This window comes from Larus michahellis, chromosome 17 (genome assembly GCF_964199755.1).
Source record: "Larus michahellis chromosome 17, bLarMic1.1, whole genome shotgun sequence".
NCBI lineage: Eukaryota > Metazoa > Chordata > Aves > Charadriiformes > Laridae > Larus > Larus michahellis.
The window spans coordinates 7,577,327-7,592,868 of NC_133912.1; the positions used below are offsets into that span (position 1 = coordinate 7,577,327).

The 15,542-nt window shown below is 45.2% G+C and overlaps 2 protein-coding genes across 4 annotated transcripts; both read left to right on the forward strand.

Annotated features, from left to right (window-relative positions):
* Nucleotides 1-1,365: 1,365 nt before the first annotated feature.
* LOC141732389 (myelin protein zero-like protein 2) lies at nt 1,366-7,480 on the forward strand. Its single transcript, XM_074561286.1, has 6 exons — nt 1,366-1,749; nt 3,871-4,037; nt 4,686-4,896; nt 5,139-5,283; nt 5,759-5,843; nt 6,387-7,480. Exons 1-5 carry the CDS (start codon nt 1,695-1,697, stop codon nt 5,814-5,816), a joined length of 636 nt encoding a protein of 211 aa, XP_074417387.1. The 5' UTR covers nt 1,366-1,694; the 3' UTR covers nt 5,817-5,843; nt 6,387-7,480.
* Nucleotides 7,481-7,496: 16 nt separating this feature from the next.
* On the forward strand, nt 7,497-15,044 carry MPZL3 (myelin protein zero like 3). 3 transcript variants are annotated; one of them, XM_074561283.1, is made up of 6 exons: nt 7,497-7,866; nt 8,987-9,153; nt 9,868-10,078; nt 10,682-10,847; nt 11,689-11,752; nt 13,787-15,044. In XM_074561283.1, exons 1-6 carry the CDS (start codon nt 7,698-7,700, stop codon nt 13,811-13,813), a joined length of 804 nt encoding a protein of 267 aa, XP_074417384.1. In that variant the 5' UTR covers nt 7,497-7,697; the 3' UTR covers nt 13,814-15,044. The 3 variants fall into 3 exon arrangements, with proteins under 3 accessions (XP_074417384.1, XP_074417386.1, XP_074417385.1); XM_074561285.1 differs by lacking the exon at nt 7,497-7,866 and adding an exon at nt 8,400-8,532 and having other exon boundaries at nt 13,787-14,992; XM_074561284.1 differs by lacking the exon at nt 7,497-7,866 and adding an exon at nt 8,471-8,550 and having other exon boundaries at nt 13,787-14,986.
* Nucleotides 15,045-15,542: the final 498 nt, after the last annotated feature.

Sequence of the window (15,542 nt, forward strand, 5' to 3'; positions counted from 1 at the left end):
CTGCATGGGATGCCTGAGGGTAAGAAGCTGCTGCTGGGCAGAAAGACGATCTTGAGAAGTGGCAGCAAACTGACTGCTGAGCACTGCCTTACAGATAGTTGAAGCAAAATCTGAAATAGGCGGAAGTATCCTCTGTTTGCAAAACAAAAAAAGAACACCTGCCTAGTAAGTTCTCATGGTGGCAATGAAAAAAAATGGAGGTGACATTTTGGAATGGAAACTGAGTGAAAATCTGGGGAGGAGCAGCGATGAAGGGTTAACACAGGGCCAGATTATTCCCATGAAAATAGAGATACGCGGTATCTCCGAGCTATTAGCACAGAGACGTGTTAGCAGAGACAAGATTCTCTGGGCTGTTCCGTGGACCATTCGTGATACCCATGGCCTCAGTGCTTTTTTACATTGCCACATTTGTAACCTGAAGTTTAAAAGTTGAAAATAAATTCAGTGTTCTCTTCAGCAACTGCCCAGAGGATGTTACAACAGCAAATGGGAGGAGAGATGTCCACGTGGAAGTCTGAGAGTCCTGTTGCTGTTCTCGTTCCACCAAAACCTTGTTCTGGCCAGTTCTGACATCCTCAGCATGTCCCAGGTAATCTAAACCATCCCAGTTGGAGCCCACACTGCTGCGCAGCAAGAGTGCCCTCACTCTGCTCCTCAGCTCTGAGCTGGAGGGAGCCCTTCAAAACATCCAGAGGTAAGGGCGTCCTCCCGTCCCTGCCTTGGCACCGCTGCAAGGACAATTAGCATCAGTCACAACAAAAGCTCATAACCTGGGATGATTTTTTGGAACTAAGCCATGGGCCAAACACAGCCACAGCCAGCAGCAGGTTCTGCTGTTAAAGTGATTTACAGTCTTCGAATGCAAATATCCTTGTTGTGCCAACACGCATGCACAGCTCAGTTTCATGCTCTCACAACTGCCACGTGCCACCAGGAAAATATTTTGTGTTGTGCTGAATTTCTCTAGTACCTTGTGCTGCTTGTTAAGCACAGTGGGGTTTCCTCAGCTGTGCCTGGACTACCACGGGGCTGCGCTCACGACCGATGTAGCTGTCTTTTGACTTTTCCAAGAACTTTACAAGCACCAGTTAACGCAGTCTCCCAGTTTTTCTGCAGGATGGCTGCAACCAACTAACATTAAAATGATCACTTAATTTTGCTGTAGGTATCTGTGTTTCAGTAGGATATTTCCATCCTCTGGATGTGTGCCCACACTGCTGCCACAGACTGTTTTCTTTGGGTTGCTTATTTTTGATAGCAGGGTTTTGCTACACAAATGGCCCTCATTCCTTCAGGGTATCTATAAACACCTTCAGGCAAATTTTCTCTTAGGAGCAAAATGACCTCCCACAAGAGGGGAGTGGCTTCAGGTGGAAGCTGGGAGGAGGGATGATTGCAACACAAAAGAGCAAAGGAATATGGGAGGCTGAAGAAATTAATCTTACCTTGAAAGTCTCTGTTTTACACACAGGAGTGAGCTGTGCTGGCCGCACCTTGCCTTTCAGTGCAGAGGCAGGGCGCACTCTCTGACTCACAGCAGGACTCACATTGCCTTGCAGGGCAAGCTGCGAGAAAGGAATTTGCTCTACTCTGCTGGGAAGGCTTTGAGAAACTCATCTTTCATCGCGAACCTGAAACGAATTTCTCTTTCTGATACTGCTTAACCTGTGGAGTACGGACTTGTCTTCCTGATGCATGGCCCCTGCTGGCTGGGTGCTGTGCTCTTCCTTGGGGTACAGCTCCAAGGTAAGGAAACCTGGTGCCATCTGGCCTCCGTTGCCATCTTGACTTTCCTCTTCTGATCTCTTAATTAACATCCTCATTAAGGCAGCGACTTTATAGGAATCTCAGGTACTTGTTGTGGACGATTGCTGTGATTCTTTCGGTCTGGGGTTCACTGCAAGTGACACGAAGTGATTGAGTTTCTTCGACAAACAGGTTTAGGTGTGTTCAAGTGGAAGAAGAACACTGATCTCGTTCTGAGCTCTGATTACACATCTTTTCCTCTCCCATCAGGAATTTGGACTTTACTCCTAGATGTTTTTTTTTCACTCGCTTTGTTACTGGACAATCAGAGATTGTTAAGCAGCACTGGGTTTAGATCGGTTACACTGCAACGATTCCAGACCAACAATAAACTGGCTTGAATTTTAAGTGGTTTATATCAATATAGCTGGAATCTAAGACCACCATGTTCTTCTTTCCCAAATGCATCAGCGCACAGATATGCTCAGTAATCTGTCTTAAAAAGAGCATTTTACCCTGATGTCCTACGGTTGTTCTTTTAAAGGCGTATAAAATGCAAAGATTTGATACCAAATATTTAGATGAGAAACAGCGCTCTCTGACAACAACGTTTTTCAAATGTGAACACCTTTAGTGTTTTGGCATTTCAAATATTTTCTCCTTTGAGAAAAGAAATTGCTTGGCAAGGAAGTCTTTGGTTATAATTTATTTAAAATACAGGAAATGTATTGATTGTTTCTGTTATGAAGCCATATTTTACAACCCCAGATAAGCTTTTTTGTTGTTGTTGTTGCTTGAATCACACTGGGGTGAGACAACTCATCTTCCTAAAGTGACAGGAAATTATTAATATTTTCTTTCTGCTGGGTTAGTTCAGCCATTGCGTGAAAGGAAACTAATGGGAGCGCACGATCGGGAACGGGGAGGACTGTTCCTTTCGGCAGCAGCAAAACTTCTAGCTCAGCACTGCTCTTTTGCAGAAACTAACCGAGAGTGCTAAAGCAGTCAGGCAAGCAATGCAGCTATTGTGGGGGAAAAAAGGTGAGAATTTACAGCACCACCGTTTTGGTAGCACCAATCTGCCAGAGGGATTGGACTCAGGAACGGTAGGGCAAGCCAGAGGACAACTAGGGCTCAGGTATGAGAGCCATCTTCACCAGCAGCTCTTTGGGTTTCCTATTTTTCTTTTCTTTTTTTGTGTCTTGATGCTCTCTTGCTGGTTATCTCTCTTGCAGAGTAGCACCGAGTTAGCGATGCTAACTTATTTTTAAAGTGGCAGCCGTGGTGGTTTGGTTAACAGAGGATGTTTCTTTGACAAACAAATGCTTACAGATTTACCTTGAGGATTTCCTGTAGAGTTCCTCAGCCTGACTATATCTGACAATAGCTGTCCAGCTGGGCTATTAACCTTCTAACAGGCACTTGTGCCACTCAGGCTGATAATACGAAATCTATAAAGAAAGTTCTAGCATGGGAAATAGCAATTGTTTATTGTGGTTCAGCAGTCCTATTTGAAAGGGCAGAACCGCTTTTCTGAAGACATCTGCTTGGGGAATTGAGTGCACTAGAGTCTAATCACTTGTGAAAACGTGACCGGGACAAGCACGTGAAAAGTTATGTGGTATCTTTAGTGCCAGGCAGGAGCAAATATATATTTAAGGAGGGGTGGCACTTACACCGCATTGCACCTCCTAGATGTTAAGTTTGCTTATGCCTGAAGAGAGACATTTCCCTCCAACGCAGTCTGTCCCCATAAGCAAACCCTTCCCAGTGGTCTCTCAACCAGTTCTCAGATCCGTAAGTGATAACTGTGCAGCCACAAAACTAGAGAGAAAGCACCGTACGAGCAGTTCAGATGAATGCAAACTCCCTTGAGACCAGCTCTGTGCAGCTCGCACAACAACGGACAAGATCCATGAAGCACGGGAGATCTCTTGGATTTTGCATACGCAGGATCACCTCCCTCAGTAATTATATTGTGCTTGTGATGGTCTGGTTAAACATTGACAGGGATAGATAAGGCAGGCTCCTGCATAGACTAAATGCAGATAAGGAAAAGTGATGAGCTTACTCCTAGACAGTAGTTTTCTTTATCTTTAATGCCTGCTGTTTTCCCTGTAGCACTCTGGCTTGCGACAGCCATGGAAGTTCACACTTCCAAGGAGGTGGATGCTGTGAACGGCACTAACCTGCGGTTAAAATGCACCTTTTCCAGCAGCAGCCCTGTTAGCCAGCACCTGTCAGTGACCTGGAACTTCCAGCCTGAGGACCAGAGCTCTCATGAGCCGGTGAGACAGACCTTTACGCTCCGTTTCATTGATGCACGCTTGCCCAAACAAACCACTCCCAAAGCCCAGCACTGAGTAAGCCCAGGGACTGCAGCAATTCCAGGGGTGGGCATGGGCAAGCACAGCCAAACTGCACAAGTATGTGCATCTTGGGCTTTTTCTCTGCGACTCATAACGATTACTCTGAGCAAGACGTTTTCTTTACAGACCTTGGCTAAAGAAACAATTTTTATGTTTAGTTTTAGGGAATCAGGGTTAAAATACCCAGGGCCCGATGAAACTGTACCTGCTTACACCACAGCTGAACCCTATGTCTTAGCTGACATCCTGCACCTGATACGACTTACAGGATGTTTTGCCTTGGCCAATGTGGCAGTGCAAGCAGTTCAACTAGTACTGCCGTATAACTGAAGGACAGCTGAACGCAGCCTAAGGAAGCCTTAGGCCTGAGCAGGACAGAGCTCAGACGGCTGCTGGAGCAAAGGTAGTCTATTTTGAAATGCCCCAGAGTTCATCTGAGAGTGACTGCGCTGACACAGCTCTCCTCAGCTTAGACCTCCTCAGCCAGTGCCATTCCACTTCCACATGCTGCTTCCACCACAGAGACTGCACAGCATGTGGGAATGACAGCTTCTGTCTTTCCTGTAGGTATTTTATTACTTCAAGGAGCCCTACAAGCTGCCCACTGGACGGTTTAAAGAGCGAGTCACCTGGGATGGGAATATTGAGCGTAACGATGTTTCCATCGTTATCTGGAATTTGCAGCCCACTGACAACGGGACATTCACCTGCCAGGTGAAGAACCCACCAGATGTTGGTGGCACAATTGGTGAAGTGCGACTCAGAGTTGTGCAGAAAGGTGAGCAGACAAGAACCGCCCCCCAGAGGTTATGTGAATTTAGCCAGTCGAGGCATTGGCAGGTCTTCCTCCACATTTGGGAAAATGTACAGAAGAAAAGGCTTATAAAGAGAAAGCACGAGGTTACTTAACGGATATGAAGAAAAAAGGAGCTGAGGAAAGCTGGGATACAGGTTCACAACCTTATATTAAGAGCCCTCTCTGTGTCCCTCTTGTTTATTTATCTATTTTTCTCCATGCAGTGCATTTCTCAGAAATACATTTCCTGGCGGTGGCTATTGGGTCTGCTTGTGTTTTGATGATCATTGTGGTGATAGTTGTGATTATCTGTCGACACCATCGGAAGAACGTGCAAGAGAAGAGGATCGAGGTGGCAGACACTGAACTGTAAGGACAGAGGAGAGAGAGAGAAAGGCTTCTGGGAAAGCTCGCCAAATATATCTTTGTAGCTATTCCAAATTATTGGCTTGGACCTTACACTAAGTGTCTACAATGCAAAACTGCCAGCGCAATTAGCAATAATTGGCTGCTTACTTGCAGTCAGAACAGAGACCCGGGATGAGCAAGCTCCGGAGTCCTCATGTTGCTCTTGCCCTTCACAGTGGCTCCGCACTCGGAGAAGGACCCAGGTGTTGTGGTGGTAGCTGGCAGATGATCACTCTCTTCTTTTCCTCCATGAACCTCACCTTGCGGTCACCATGCATTTAGGATGCTTATTATCTTATCATATAACTTCTTGTTATACATTATCTATGTTATATGTAACTTGGAATGTGACTTTACTGCTCGAGATCTCTGATTCTGATTTGGGCTTTTTTTTTCTCTCCACACCCCACCCCCTGTCCCCCCCTTATAACAATAGAGAAAAGGAGAATCTGAAGATTAGAGAAGAAAAGGAGCATAGTCCATTAGAAGACTAGAGGTCTTTGATGGCATATACAATGCAGGTATCTATTCTCTAATTAATGTCTTGGTGTTAATGCAGACTTTCTAAGACAGTTTTACTTGGGTATTTCACTTCTATCCACAGTCAACTGGCCGCACTAGCCATAAGCAGAAACAACTGAGACCACAGTCACACTTGGCTCTTGAGGAGCCTTCAGAAAGCGACTGAAAACTGAACAGGTGGTGGAGGCAGAACTCCCTCTTAGCTGTAGAAGAGATTTCTCCACCCTAGTGTTGAGGGTCATTTGTAGGAAAGCCATTGTTGCTGCTTTCCATGACATGCCTGTTTTGTGGATAAAGAGGAATTAATGAATTAATTTCCTTTCACCAGTTTTGAATCTGCTTTTTGATTTAATATTTATTGTTTTAAAATTGCTACAGGAAGACTGGAACTGTTCCCAGATTTGCTGGCTTTGCTGAAACATTTCGGCATAATCTTTACCCTCTCAATTTCTGAGGTCAGCAGCGGCCTCTACTACTGCTGTTTTCAACAATAATCCTCAGTAATGAATCTGTTTTGTTTTCCTTATAATCTTTCTTCTTAGGTACTTCTAAAGCAGACGGTGAAAGCTTGTAATTTTGGATGTTAGAACAAAGCTGAATTAGAGACGTCTCATGCTGCGAGTGTGGTATCCCTGCTCAACCTGAAATTCTGGCAAGGAAAGAGGATGACATTAATGACATTAACATAAGTCATAAATTTCCTTCATTGAAACAAACCAGGAGGAACTTGGCCCATGAATGAGGAACTTACCTTTGTCTTTGCAGCTGTAGAGTGTGAAGAAGGCTGCTCTGGAGATGAAAAAATGCCAAAAGATTCAAACAAAATGCCAAGATAGCTGACTGAACAGAGATTTTCAAAGTGTCTGAGCAGACGGGCTCTTGCACCTTAAAAATTGCACGGTGTGTTTGTGTTGCCCTGTTTTTCCTCCCTCAAAATCCTCTTTGATGACACTAAAAGGAAGACTGACTATGGGAGGCATCAGAGGAGCAGCCAGTTGCTACTACATACTTTAAATCTCTTTGCTACTTTAAATGGGAAGTATTACAGTTTGGGAATGGATGCTGTTACTTACTAGGGATAATGTTTACCAGTGGGTTTCTTTATGATATCGATCTCTGGCAGCTTCAGTAGGCTTTGTAACTGCGGTAGCTGAGGACACCACTTTCTGCTGTGCTTTGGCAGCTCCTTTTCCCACTCCTGCTCTGCTGGTATATCCCAATGCTGACCTCCTTTCCCCTCGGCTCTCCAGCTGACAGGAGGTTTAGATTAAATATTAGGAAGAAATTGTTTGCTGTGAGGGTGGTGAGCCCCTGGCCCAGGTTGCCCAGAGAAGCTGTGGCTGCCCCATCCCTGGAGGGGTTCAAGGCCAGGTTGGATGGGGCTTGGAGCAGCCTGGGCTGGTGGGAGGTGTCCCTGCCCAGGGCAGGGGGTGGCACTGGGTGGGCTTTAAAGTCTCTTCCAACCCAAACCAGTCTATGTATGATTCTATTGTATGATTCTGTGAAAACATCAGCCTGTTTGTTTAAAGAGTACCTTTATGACTTTATGCCTCAGCCTGTAATGTGCTGGCCACATTAGCTGTTTGTACGTTTTCGTTTTCTACCATAAGTACCATAAATAAACGCACCTGGTGGAGAGCGGTGTGGGTGTTGTACAAGCGCCGCGGCACGGGCGAGGCGCGGTGCTGCTGCGCCCTCGTCGCCTCAACTGAGGGGGCCTTTCTGCTCGGAAAAGTGCCAGAATTGGGTAACCCAGAAACGGAGGGCCCGAGGTTCTCGGGGCTCGCTCCTCCCCGAGAGGGCAGAGCCCGGTGACCGCGCCGGGCCCCTCCGCTCCCAGGCGACGCGTCGCCATGGCGACTGGGGGCGGCCATTTTGGGGCGGCTCCCGCCCTCACCTGCGCCGGCCCGCAGGTGAGCCGCCATGTTGCGGCCCTGAGCGCAGCCGGGATGCGGTGCGGCGAGGCGGCGGCGGCCGGCGGCGGCGGCTTCTTCCTTCTGCGGGGGATCCTGCTCCTGCTCGGTAACGGGGGCGCTCCTGGTGACGGCCTTCCCGCCTCCGGGGGCCGCCGCGGCGGCGGGGTGGGACGGGCAGGGCGCCGGCTGCGTTCCCCGCACGGCAGCCGGGCGCCCGGGAGGCGGCTCCGGGGGCGGTGGAGCGTGGTCCGTGGGGAGGCGGGGGGCGGCCGGGGCTGTGCGGTCCCAGGCGGAGCGGGTCTCTGGGAGGGAGAGCTGATGGTGGGCTGGGGGGCGAACGAAGCCCCTTCAGCAGGGCACGGTGGGCAGCCTCCGTTTCCTCACCCCAGCTTTGCTTGCTTTGCTGAGGTCCAGCTGCTGTAGTCGGGATTTCTGGGCGTTCAGCTGGTAGCAAAAGGTGTGCGGCGTCAGGACCCCTGCGTTTTGTATCGGTGGTTGCAGATCAGGGCTGTGATGCCAGAAGCTTGCCCAGGACCTGGGAAATCCGAATAGAAGTCTGTGCCTGCATCTTGTGAGCCTGCACAGCACAGGGGGCAGCTGTGACAACTAGAGCAGAACGTCAGCAGAGTGTCAACACAATAAATCTTCATAAGCCAGGAGCAGGAGATTCGTGAAAGGGAGGAACTGAAGGATGCTCCTGCTAAGTGCTGGGCAGGCTGACCACATCCCTGGCTGGAGCATCGCAGTGGGCGAATGAGGCAGAAGTTGTTCTGTACGTTGAAAATAAGAAGTAAGAGTACTTGCTGCTCCAGGGCGACTCTTGGCCTGGTGCCTGTGCAAGTCACTGGCTGTATCAACTTTGGAGCAAGACAAGCAGAGCTAGAACTGCCTTGAAGTAGTCTAAAGCTGGCACTTTGCAACTCATCAGAGAGCTAGCTGATGTGATTTCTCGGCTCTTTTTCTCCACATCTAAATATCTATAGGTTCTTGTTGGTGTTTTCCAGATAAATACTTTAACTGGGACTTGTTCCAATTCCACAGAGAATAGGTTAAGGAAGTTGTCTGCTTTTCTTTAAATTTCATTGAGAGGGAGGTAGTCACTACTGTGCTTCAGTCTTTGGGCTGTGGTTGAGCTGCACATGCATCGATACCTTTGGGATATCATTACTCCTGCACCTCACAGATAACAAGAATCTAATCCTTGTCTTTTGTGCTTGTTCTATCAGGCGTCTGCAATGTTCTTTCTGTGGAAATTAAAGTCAGTCCTAAAGTGCGAGCTTTTGTGGGCGAACAAATAACGCTAAAATGCTCATTCAAATCCAGTTCTCCCATCACTGAAAGCCTGACAATAGACTGGACATACCGGCCCGTCACAAGTGGTCAGATGGAGACAGTAAGTGGAGCAGGGAGTCTTTTTCTAGTGGAGACTGCCCAGGCCTCTGTGCATGCTGAAAATCTTACAATATTTTTTTCTGTTTGCCTTGCTGTGTTTCTTCATCATTTTGGGGTTTGGGAGTCTCGTTGTCGCCTTCTTTCCCAAGTGAAATTGCTTTAATGTTCTTTAGGCAAAAATATTTTATGTAAATGTATAATAGCATGATGATGATAAAGTATATAAACTCTGGGTTTTGATACAAGTGCTGCATTGTATGCTGTAGCCTGAAGAGTTTGATCTCTTAGGAGTGTCCTTGTCTCTGAAACAAGGGTACTGCTTCTATGAAGTGAGGTCTGGTAAGTCTCTACTAGTAGGACAGCAAGGGCAAAAGTGCAAGAACCAAAACCTGAAGAACTGCAATGTTCTGTCTTGCATGAGAGAAGCAGCCTGCTCTGCTTCTTAACTGAGTATCTGCAGAAGGGAAGGAGTTGGTCAGAATGGTGATGGTGACATCTGAGTGCTGAGGCTGGTAGATAAAAGCGTTGGAGATCTAATGTAATGGGACCCACTCAGAATTATCAAATAGGAACTTGAAAAGGTCTCCTGTATAACAAGTATTCTTTCTGATGTTTTAACATATATTCCTTTATGTTTACAATCTAAAAAGTAGTTTAGTTTGCTTTCTTAGACGAGTGTTTTATTGGCACAATTATTGTCTTTGTCTCCTTTTAGATTTTTCATTATCAGTCTGTTCCATACCTAACAACAGTGGGAAAATTCAAAGACAGGATATCCTGGGTTGGCAATGTTGCCAAGGGTGATGCTTCCATTACTATCCAAAGCCCAGTGATGACTGACAATGGGACGTTCATCTGCAGCGTGAGGAATCCTCCAGACGTGTACCATAACATTCCCCAGATAATGCTGATCGTTGTGGAGAGAGGTAAGGCTCATTTCAATGGCATGTCCTCATCTATGAGATACAGCTGCATTGCAGCTTTGTCAGGATCTTAGAAGTCTGAGCATCGTGTGAAATGGGTTCCCTGGAGTTCCATGTTAAAATTTCAGCAAGAGTTACCTCAGCTCGTCTTGACTGGAGGGAGGAAGGAACAGAGGAAGCTGTAGTGATAACAGAAATCAAAAGTGTGCCTATGTTCAGGAGTTACGGTCTCCACATATTGCAGCAGTAGAAGAAGCTAAACGTTTAGGAAATACCGGTCTAAAAATAACTGTCACATCACAAACACTGCTTCTCAGTAATACTTAGTTTCCTCATCTGCCCTGCGTGTGAGACCTGCCCCAAATTTGCAGCTTAGACACAGTGAAAGAACTATGTCGTGACCTGCCTTCCTTTGTAGTTTTTTGCATATAAAGCACCCTAGTGTGTTGGATACGTGATGGGAATCCTACAGATTCAGTGACAAGCTGTTTCAAATCTGCCAGCTCTGTGCTTTATATGAAAAGGCTAGCAACCTGTGTCCTGGATGAACGTTTGTCACAGAGACTTAAGAAAGCCGTATTTTACTGCTCTTTGTCTTTCCTGCAGGTCTTTCCTTCCAGCTAACGTCGGCGACGCTGCTGTCCATTTTAGTATTTCTCCCTTCCGCCATTGTGGTCGTTCTGCTGTTGGTAAGGATGGGAAGAAAATTTGGAGCGCTAAAGGAGAAAAAAAAATCTGGCTGTAAGAAATCCTCCATCGAAGTGTCTGATGAGTAAGTTCTGGCTGGAACCTAAAGCCTGTATTTCTACTTTGGCCTGTTGAGACAGGCCAAAGGACAGTTTCTCCACTGTTCTTCATTTCATAGTTCTCAGCATCTGCAGTTCAGGCACTGAAATCTTCTTCACGAGCATAATTTGGCCAGTGGTGAGAAAGTTTTGGAAAATCCCCATGTTGGAGCGTAAACCAAGTGCTGTACATTCCCCTTTTCGTGTGAGGCCATGGAACTGAAGCAGTTAGATGGTCTTTCACTTCTGCAATTGGATTTATTTCAGCCTAAATCAGCAACATATTTTGCTTATGTGGGCTTTATGTTGCATTTTGGTATGAAGTATCCATAACAACAAAACAAAATGAACGATGCTAACTGGTTCCCCTGTGATGGCCTGAGCAGAGATGGCGGGTACAGAATGAGCCTTGAAGACTGAATTCCCTTCTGAACTGGAGAGGATTCTGTTCTGGAAAGGTTCAGTAGTGACAACAATAAGGTAATGCTGCTACTGCTGGAGCTGCACCTGTTTTTGCAATGAATTCTGTACTACAATTTATTGCAGAATGGGTTTTTAATACAACATTCTGATTAGCGTTGTAAGATTTGCTAGCTGAATAGCAACTCTTGTTGTATTCTTCATGGCACTTAAGTCAAATGTCTGCCTTCAGAATAAGGGACCTGACATTCTTTATTCTTTTTGGTTTTGTTGTGCAGCGTCAAAGGCTTTTCATCAGGACGAAAAGCATTTGATTCAGCGTGGTAGAACTAGAATTCACAGTCCATAGGAGGTATAAGGATGTGTGTTGGGAGAAAAGTCCAGCCTAATCCTCTGCTTTTTCTGCAGACCCGAACATACAGAGACAGACAACTGCTTGGGGAAACTCAGAAACTGGTGTCTGAAGTGTGTGGTAAGTGAAAGTTGGTGTTTTCATAAGTGGTTTTGTGAACTTTGATGCTCAGAGGAGGTGCTAAGAGCAGCAGTCAGAGCTTGTCATAGCACCTCTGGATGTCAAAGCAGTGTCCCAAATGGCTAGGCTTACGCTCCTTGGTGTTTTCCATATAGGGTTACAGGGGGTGAGAACTGCTGGTCATACTGCATTACTGGTAGGGGAAGTTGTCTTCAGATCCGCCAAACTGATTTTTCTTTTGACTTTATTGAAATAAAAGCTGACGTTTTGAGATGAAAATTCAGAATTTTAAGTGCTAGCTACCGTGCTGCATAGTTTCTTTAAAGGCTCTGCAAAACCAGTTTGGGGTTTGGCAGTGCTGCGGTGGGGAATAGAGGCAGTGATACCTCAATCCACCATGTTTCTTGCAAAGATGGTAGTGTGCAGCCTCACCTCCTTTTTGGAGATATCCCTGCTTGCACTGTTTTTGTCACAACACAATCCTGCTAAACTCTTGTGGTTTGTTTGTTTCTGGCCTTTTGTTTGTTTTGTTTAGTGAAGTGGTGGTTGTCTTCTAATTCTGCTTGTTGACTTGCTACCCTGTCAGTGAGCTTCTGTTAATCAGATGCGATGTGCTGGAACTACTGAATGTTCTTGCCACCTGCTGTACTTGTTTTGTAAAATGTGCCTCTAAGTTCTGTGGGCTGGCATTAGCAGCCACGGCCGTAAGTGTGGCACGTTCCAGAGTAAGGTCACTAATATGTCTAATTTGAGAGTGTTTTCGTTTATTCCTGATGTCCTACAGAGCAAGCTTACCTCAGACGCACCTTTACATCTTTCATACACAGTCAGGAAGTACGTTAAGGAGGGATTTAAATATGTGTTCCTTGATTCACTATTCTAATGTCGGTGATTTAAAATGTGCTAAACGTGTGAGCCTTCAGACAGGTGTGCACTGATGGTTTCTACCCTTTATTAGATACAGAATGAAAGACAAGTAATTACGCAAGTTACGTATGAAATATTTACAATTTCACATAAGACACAGGTGTTACAATGCAGCAGTATGGGAAAAAGAGTTTTGAGAGGTGCAGGAAGCAGAAAATGCTTTATGCAAAAGGGAGAGTTGCCATGGGAGGTGGAAAGGCTGCCGCAAGAGACATGCGGGGGAGCAGGGAGCCACCGTTGCTTTCCTGCTGGTGGAGAGATGGGAGAGGATGGGAGCCCCGGTTTGGTGAGACAAATGCTGTCAGACAGTTGGAGATTTTAAAAATTGAAAAATGTCTTCTCATCTGAGAGAAGGCAAATTTGAATGCTATAATCCTGCTGCTTTCACATTGAGTATTTTGTCATCTTTTTGATAATTTGCTCCCAGATATAGAAATACTTAGCTTCCCAAGTCTCTGAATATCCCGTCTCACTCACTTTAATGATTCCACATTTTTGAGGTTTCCGTAATGTACTTTTTCATTCTTAATGTTACCAAATCATTGAAATTGCAAAGCCAGTGAAAATCTGTTTGGACTTAAAATGGCTGGAGTTAGCGAGATTTCCCTTATAGGGCTGTTACGTTTGAGTTGCTTTCGAGTTGAGATCTGCAGAGTTGGATGGTGGGGACACCATCAAATGATTACTGTGGTTAAAACAATAGACTATGGAGAGCTGAAAGTATGTGGTTGGTTGTAGCTGAAAAACAACAACTTGTGCTGCCCTGGACCTCCTCTGTAGGGATTGGTGATGCTTTTTAAGAAGATGGCTGTCTGCACTTTATGGTTTGTCTTTTGCTTGAGCTTTAGCTGCTACTTCTCTTAAAACACACTTCACGTGTTGGCTATATAGAGGCAATTCGTCTGAGTATCTGTGATAAGTCAAACAGATTTAGCTGCAAGTGCTTATACAACTACAAGTCCTATGGCTTATTCAAGCACAGCAGCATTTTGGAAAACATTTGAGCTCTTGTCAGAAGCCTAGCAGACTCAAAGTCTTGTTGAACTCATAACTTGGTTCATGTCTTTGTACACAGTCTCAGTTTCTCTCTCCATGCTCCCTGTTTAGGACACGGATGAGGAAGACCCATACTGATGACGAAAGACCAAAGCTATGGATAAAGAAGAAAATTACAGCACTGAAAATCATGGCTAGATAGGTATGAAGGCTGCTGGATAACCGGTACAGACTGAAGGACCTGCTCTAATCCTGGTAGATTGGAAGAATAATGCCAATGGGATAACTCACTTCTATTTAAGAACAAAATACTGATTTTTTAAATCTTTCTAATTTATTGGGGAAAAAGAATAATGTCTTAACCTCATTTCTCCAGTGCCTACAGATACCTCAGTGCCTACAGCTGTACAGCCTGTTTCCTACCAGCACTCTGGCAATGCATGTTCCTTAGTTTACTTGCAAATTTGTTTCCTTTATTATTGGTGACGTCCCTCTTTTCCTGCGCCCTTGAATTCCAATTGCTTAAAGCACAGGCCACTGCAGAGCGACCTCGACTCTCTAAGGTGATCATCATTGGGCACTGACAATGTTTTCTTCTCACTTTTTTTTGGAACTTATTTGCAAAGGACTTGAAACAGTTTAATTAAGTTGGTATATGGCATCCTTTGTCTTGGAGCGAAAGGAACCTACTGCTTTTTTAACTGTTTCTTGGTTTAATCTGCCACTTAATTACAGGGTCACCATTTTGTTCCTACTGTTTTCTGATTCCATTTTTAAGTCACCAACTGCACAGTAGTGTTGCCTTACATTGTTGAGTTTTGTCTTCCCTTTATTTTTATTATTTGTCCAGCAGCTGCATTATTAGGTACATCTCCTTCTACTTGTAGAAGTGAAGCACAAATCATATAGAACTACTTTTTTAAAAATCAGAAATGCAAATGGGGGCTCTGTATCTGGGGAAACACAACCCCATCTACCTCAGCCATTGACTCAAACAGTGTCCAAAGGAATGTTCCGTGTTCAGAAGAACAGTCGTGTTCCTCCTCTCTTCTTCTATGTACGATTTTAGGAAAACAACTAAACATTCATCATTACTGCCTGGTAAGAAAGAGTACTTCCTCTTTCACCAATAATGGATGGCAGAGAGTCCTCAAGACCTAGGTACTGAGGTCTGCTCAATACCTAAATAGCTGCTGTTTTCTGCTGCCTTTCTGTATGTGCCAATGGTCAGATAGCCTCCTTTTACACGTGTGTTATAAGTTTACCATTGACTTTAATGTGCCATTACCAATAAACTGCTTTCATTCTGGGCTGCGGATTTCTTTATTTGGCTAAATATGTCTAAATATAGTGGAACTCGTAAAACTGCCTTTCTGAGTTGTTGCTTAGCTATAGAAATTGTTATATGATGATGATGGGTAAAGGTGTTCAGGGAATAGCTTTAACTCAAAGGGAACATGTACCAAGTCCCCTTTAGCAGCTCTATGATGGCTGCCAGTTACAGGTATGTTGAAGTTCCTGACTGCAAAGCAGGTTAGCTGTAGATCTGTGTCTCCAGCTAAAGAAGTATATTTTGCTCCTGTCTACTGTAAAATAATATTTAAAAAGCTTGTGCTTCCTGATGACACAATGTCTCTCCCAACCAAAACTTTCCTGAGAAAGGATGTTGGTGGGATATGCTGCCTAGAGGAAGTGGTTTTATTGTTCCCCTTTCAGATACCATACATCACTCAAGTTCTTTGTGCAAATGAATGACTTGTTTTCTGCAAAATGTTTGCCTTCAGCTGTGACTCCTTTGCAAACATTGCACTAGAACCTGAGCAAATCTCTCTCTGGTGCGATGCTAAATTGCCACCTTGAAGCTAGT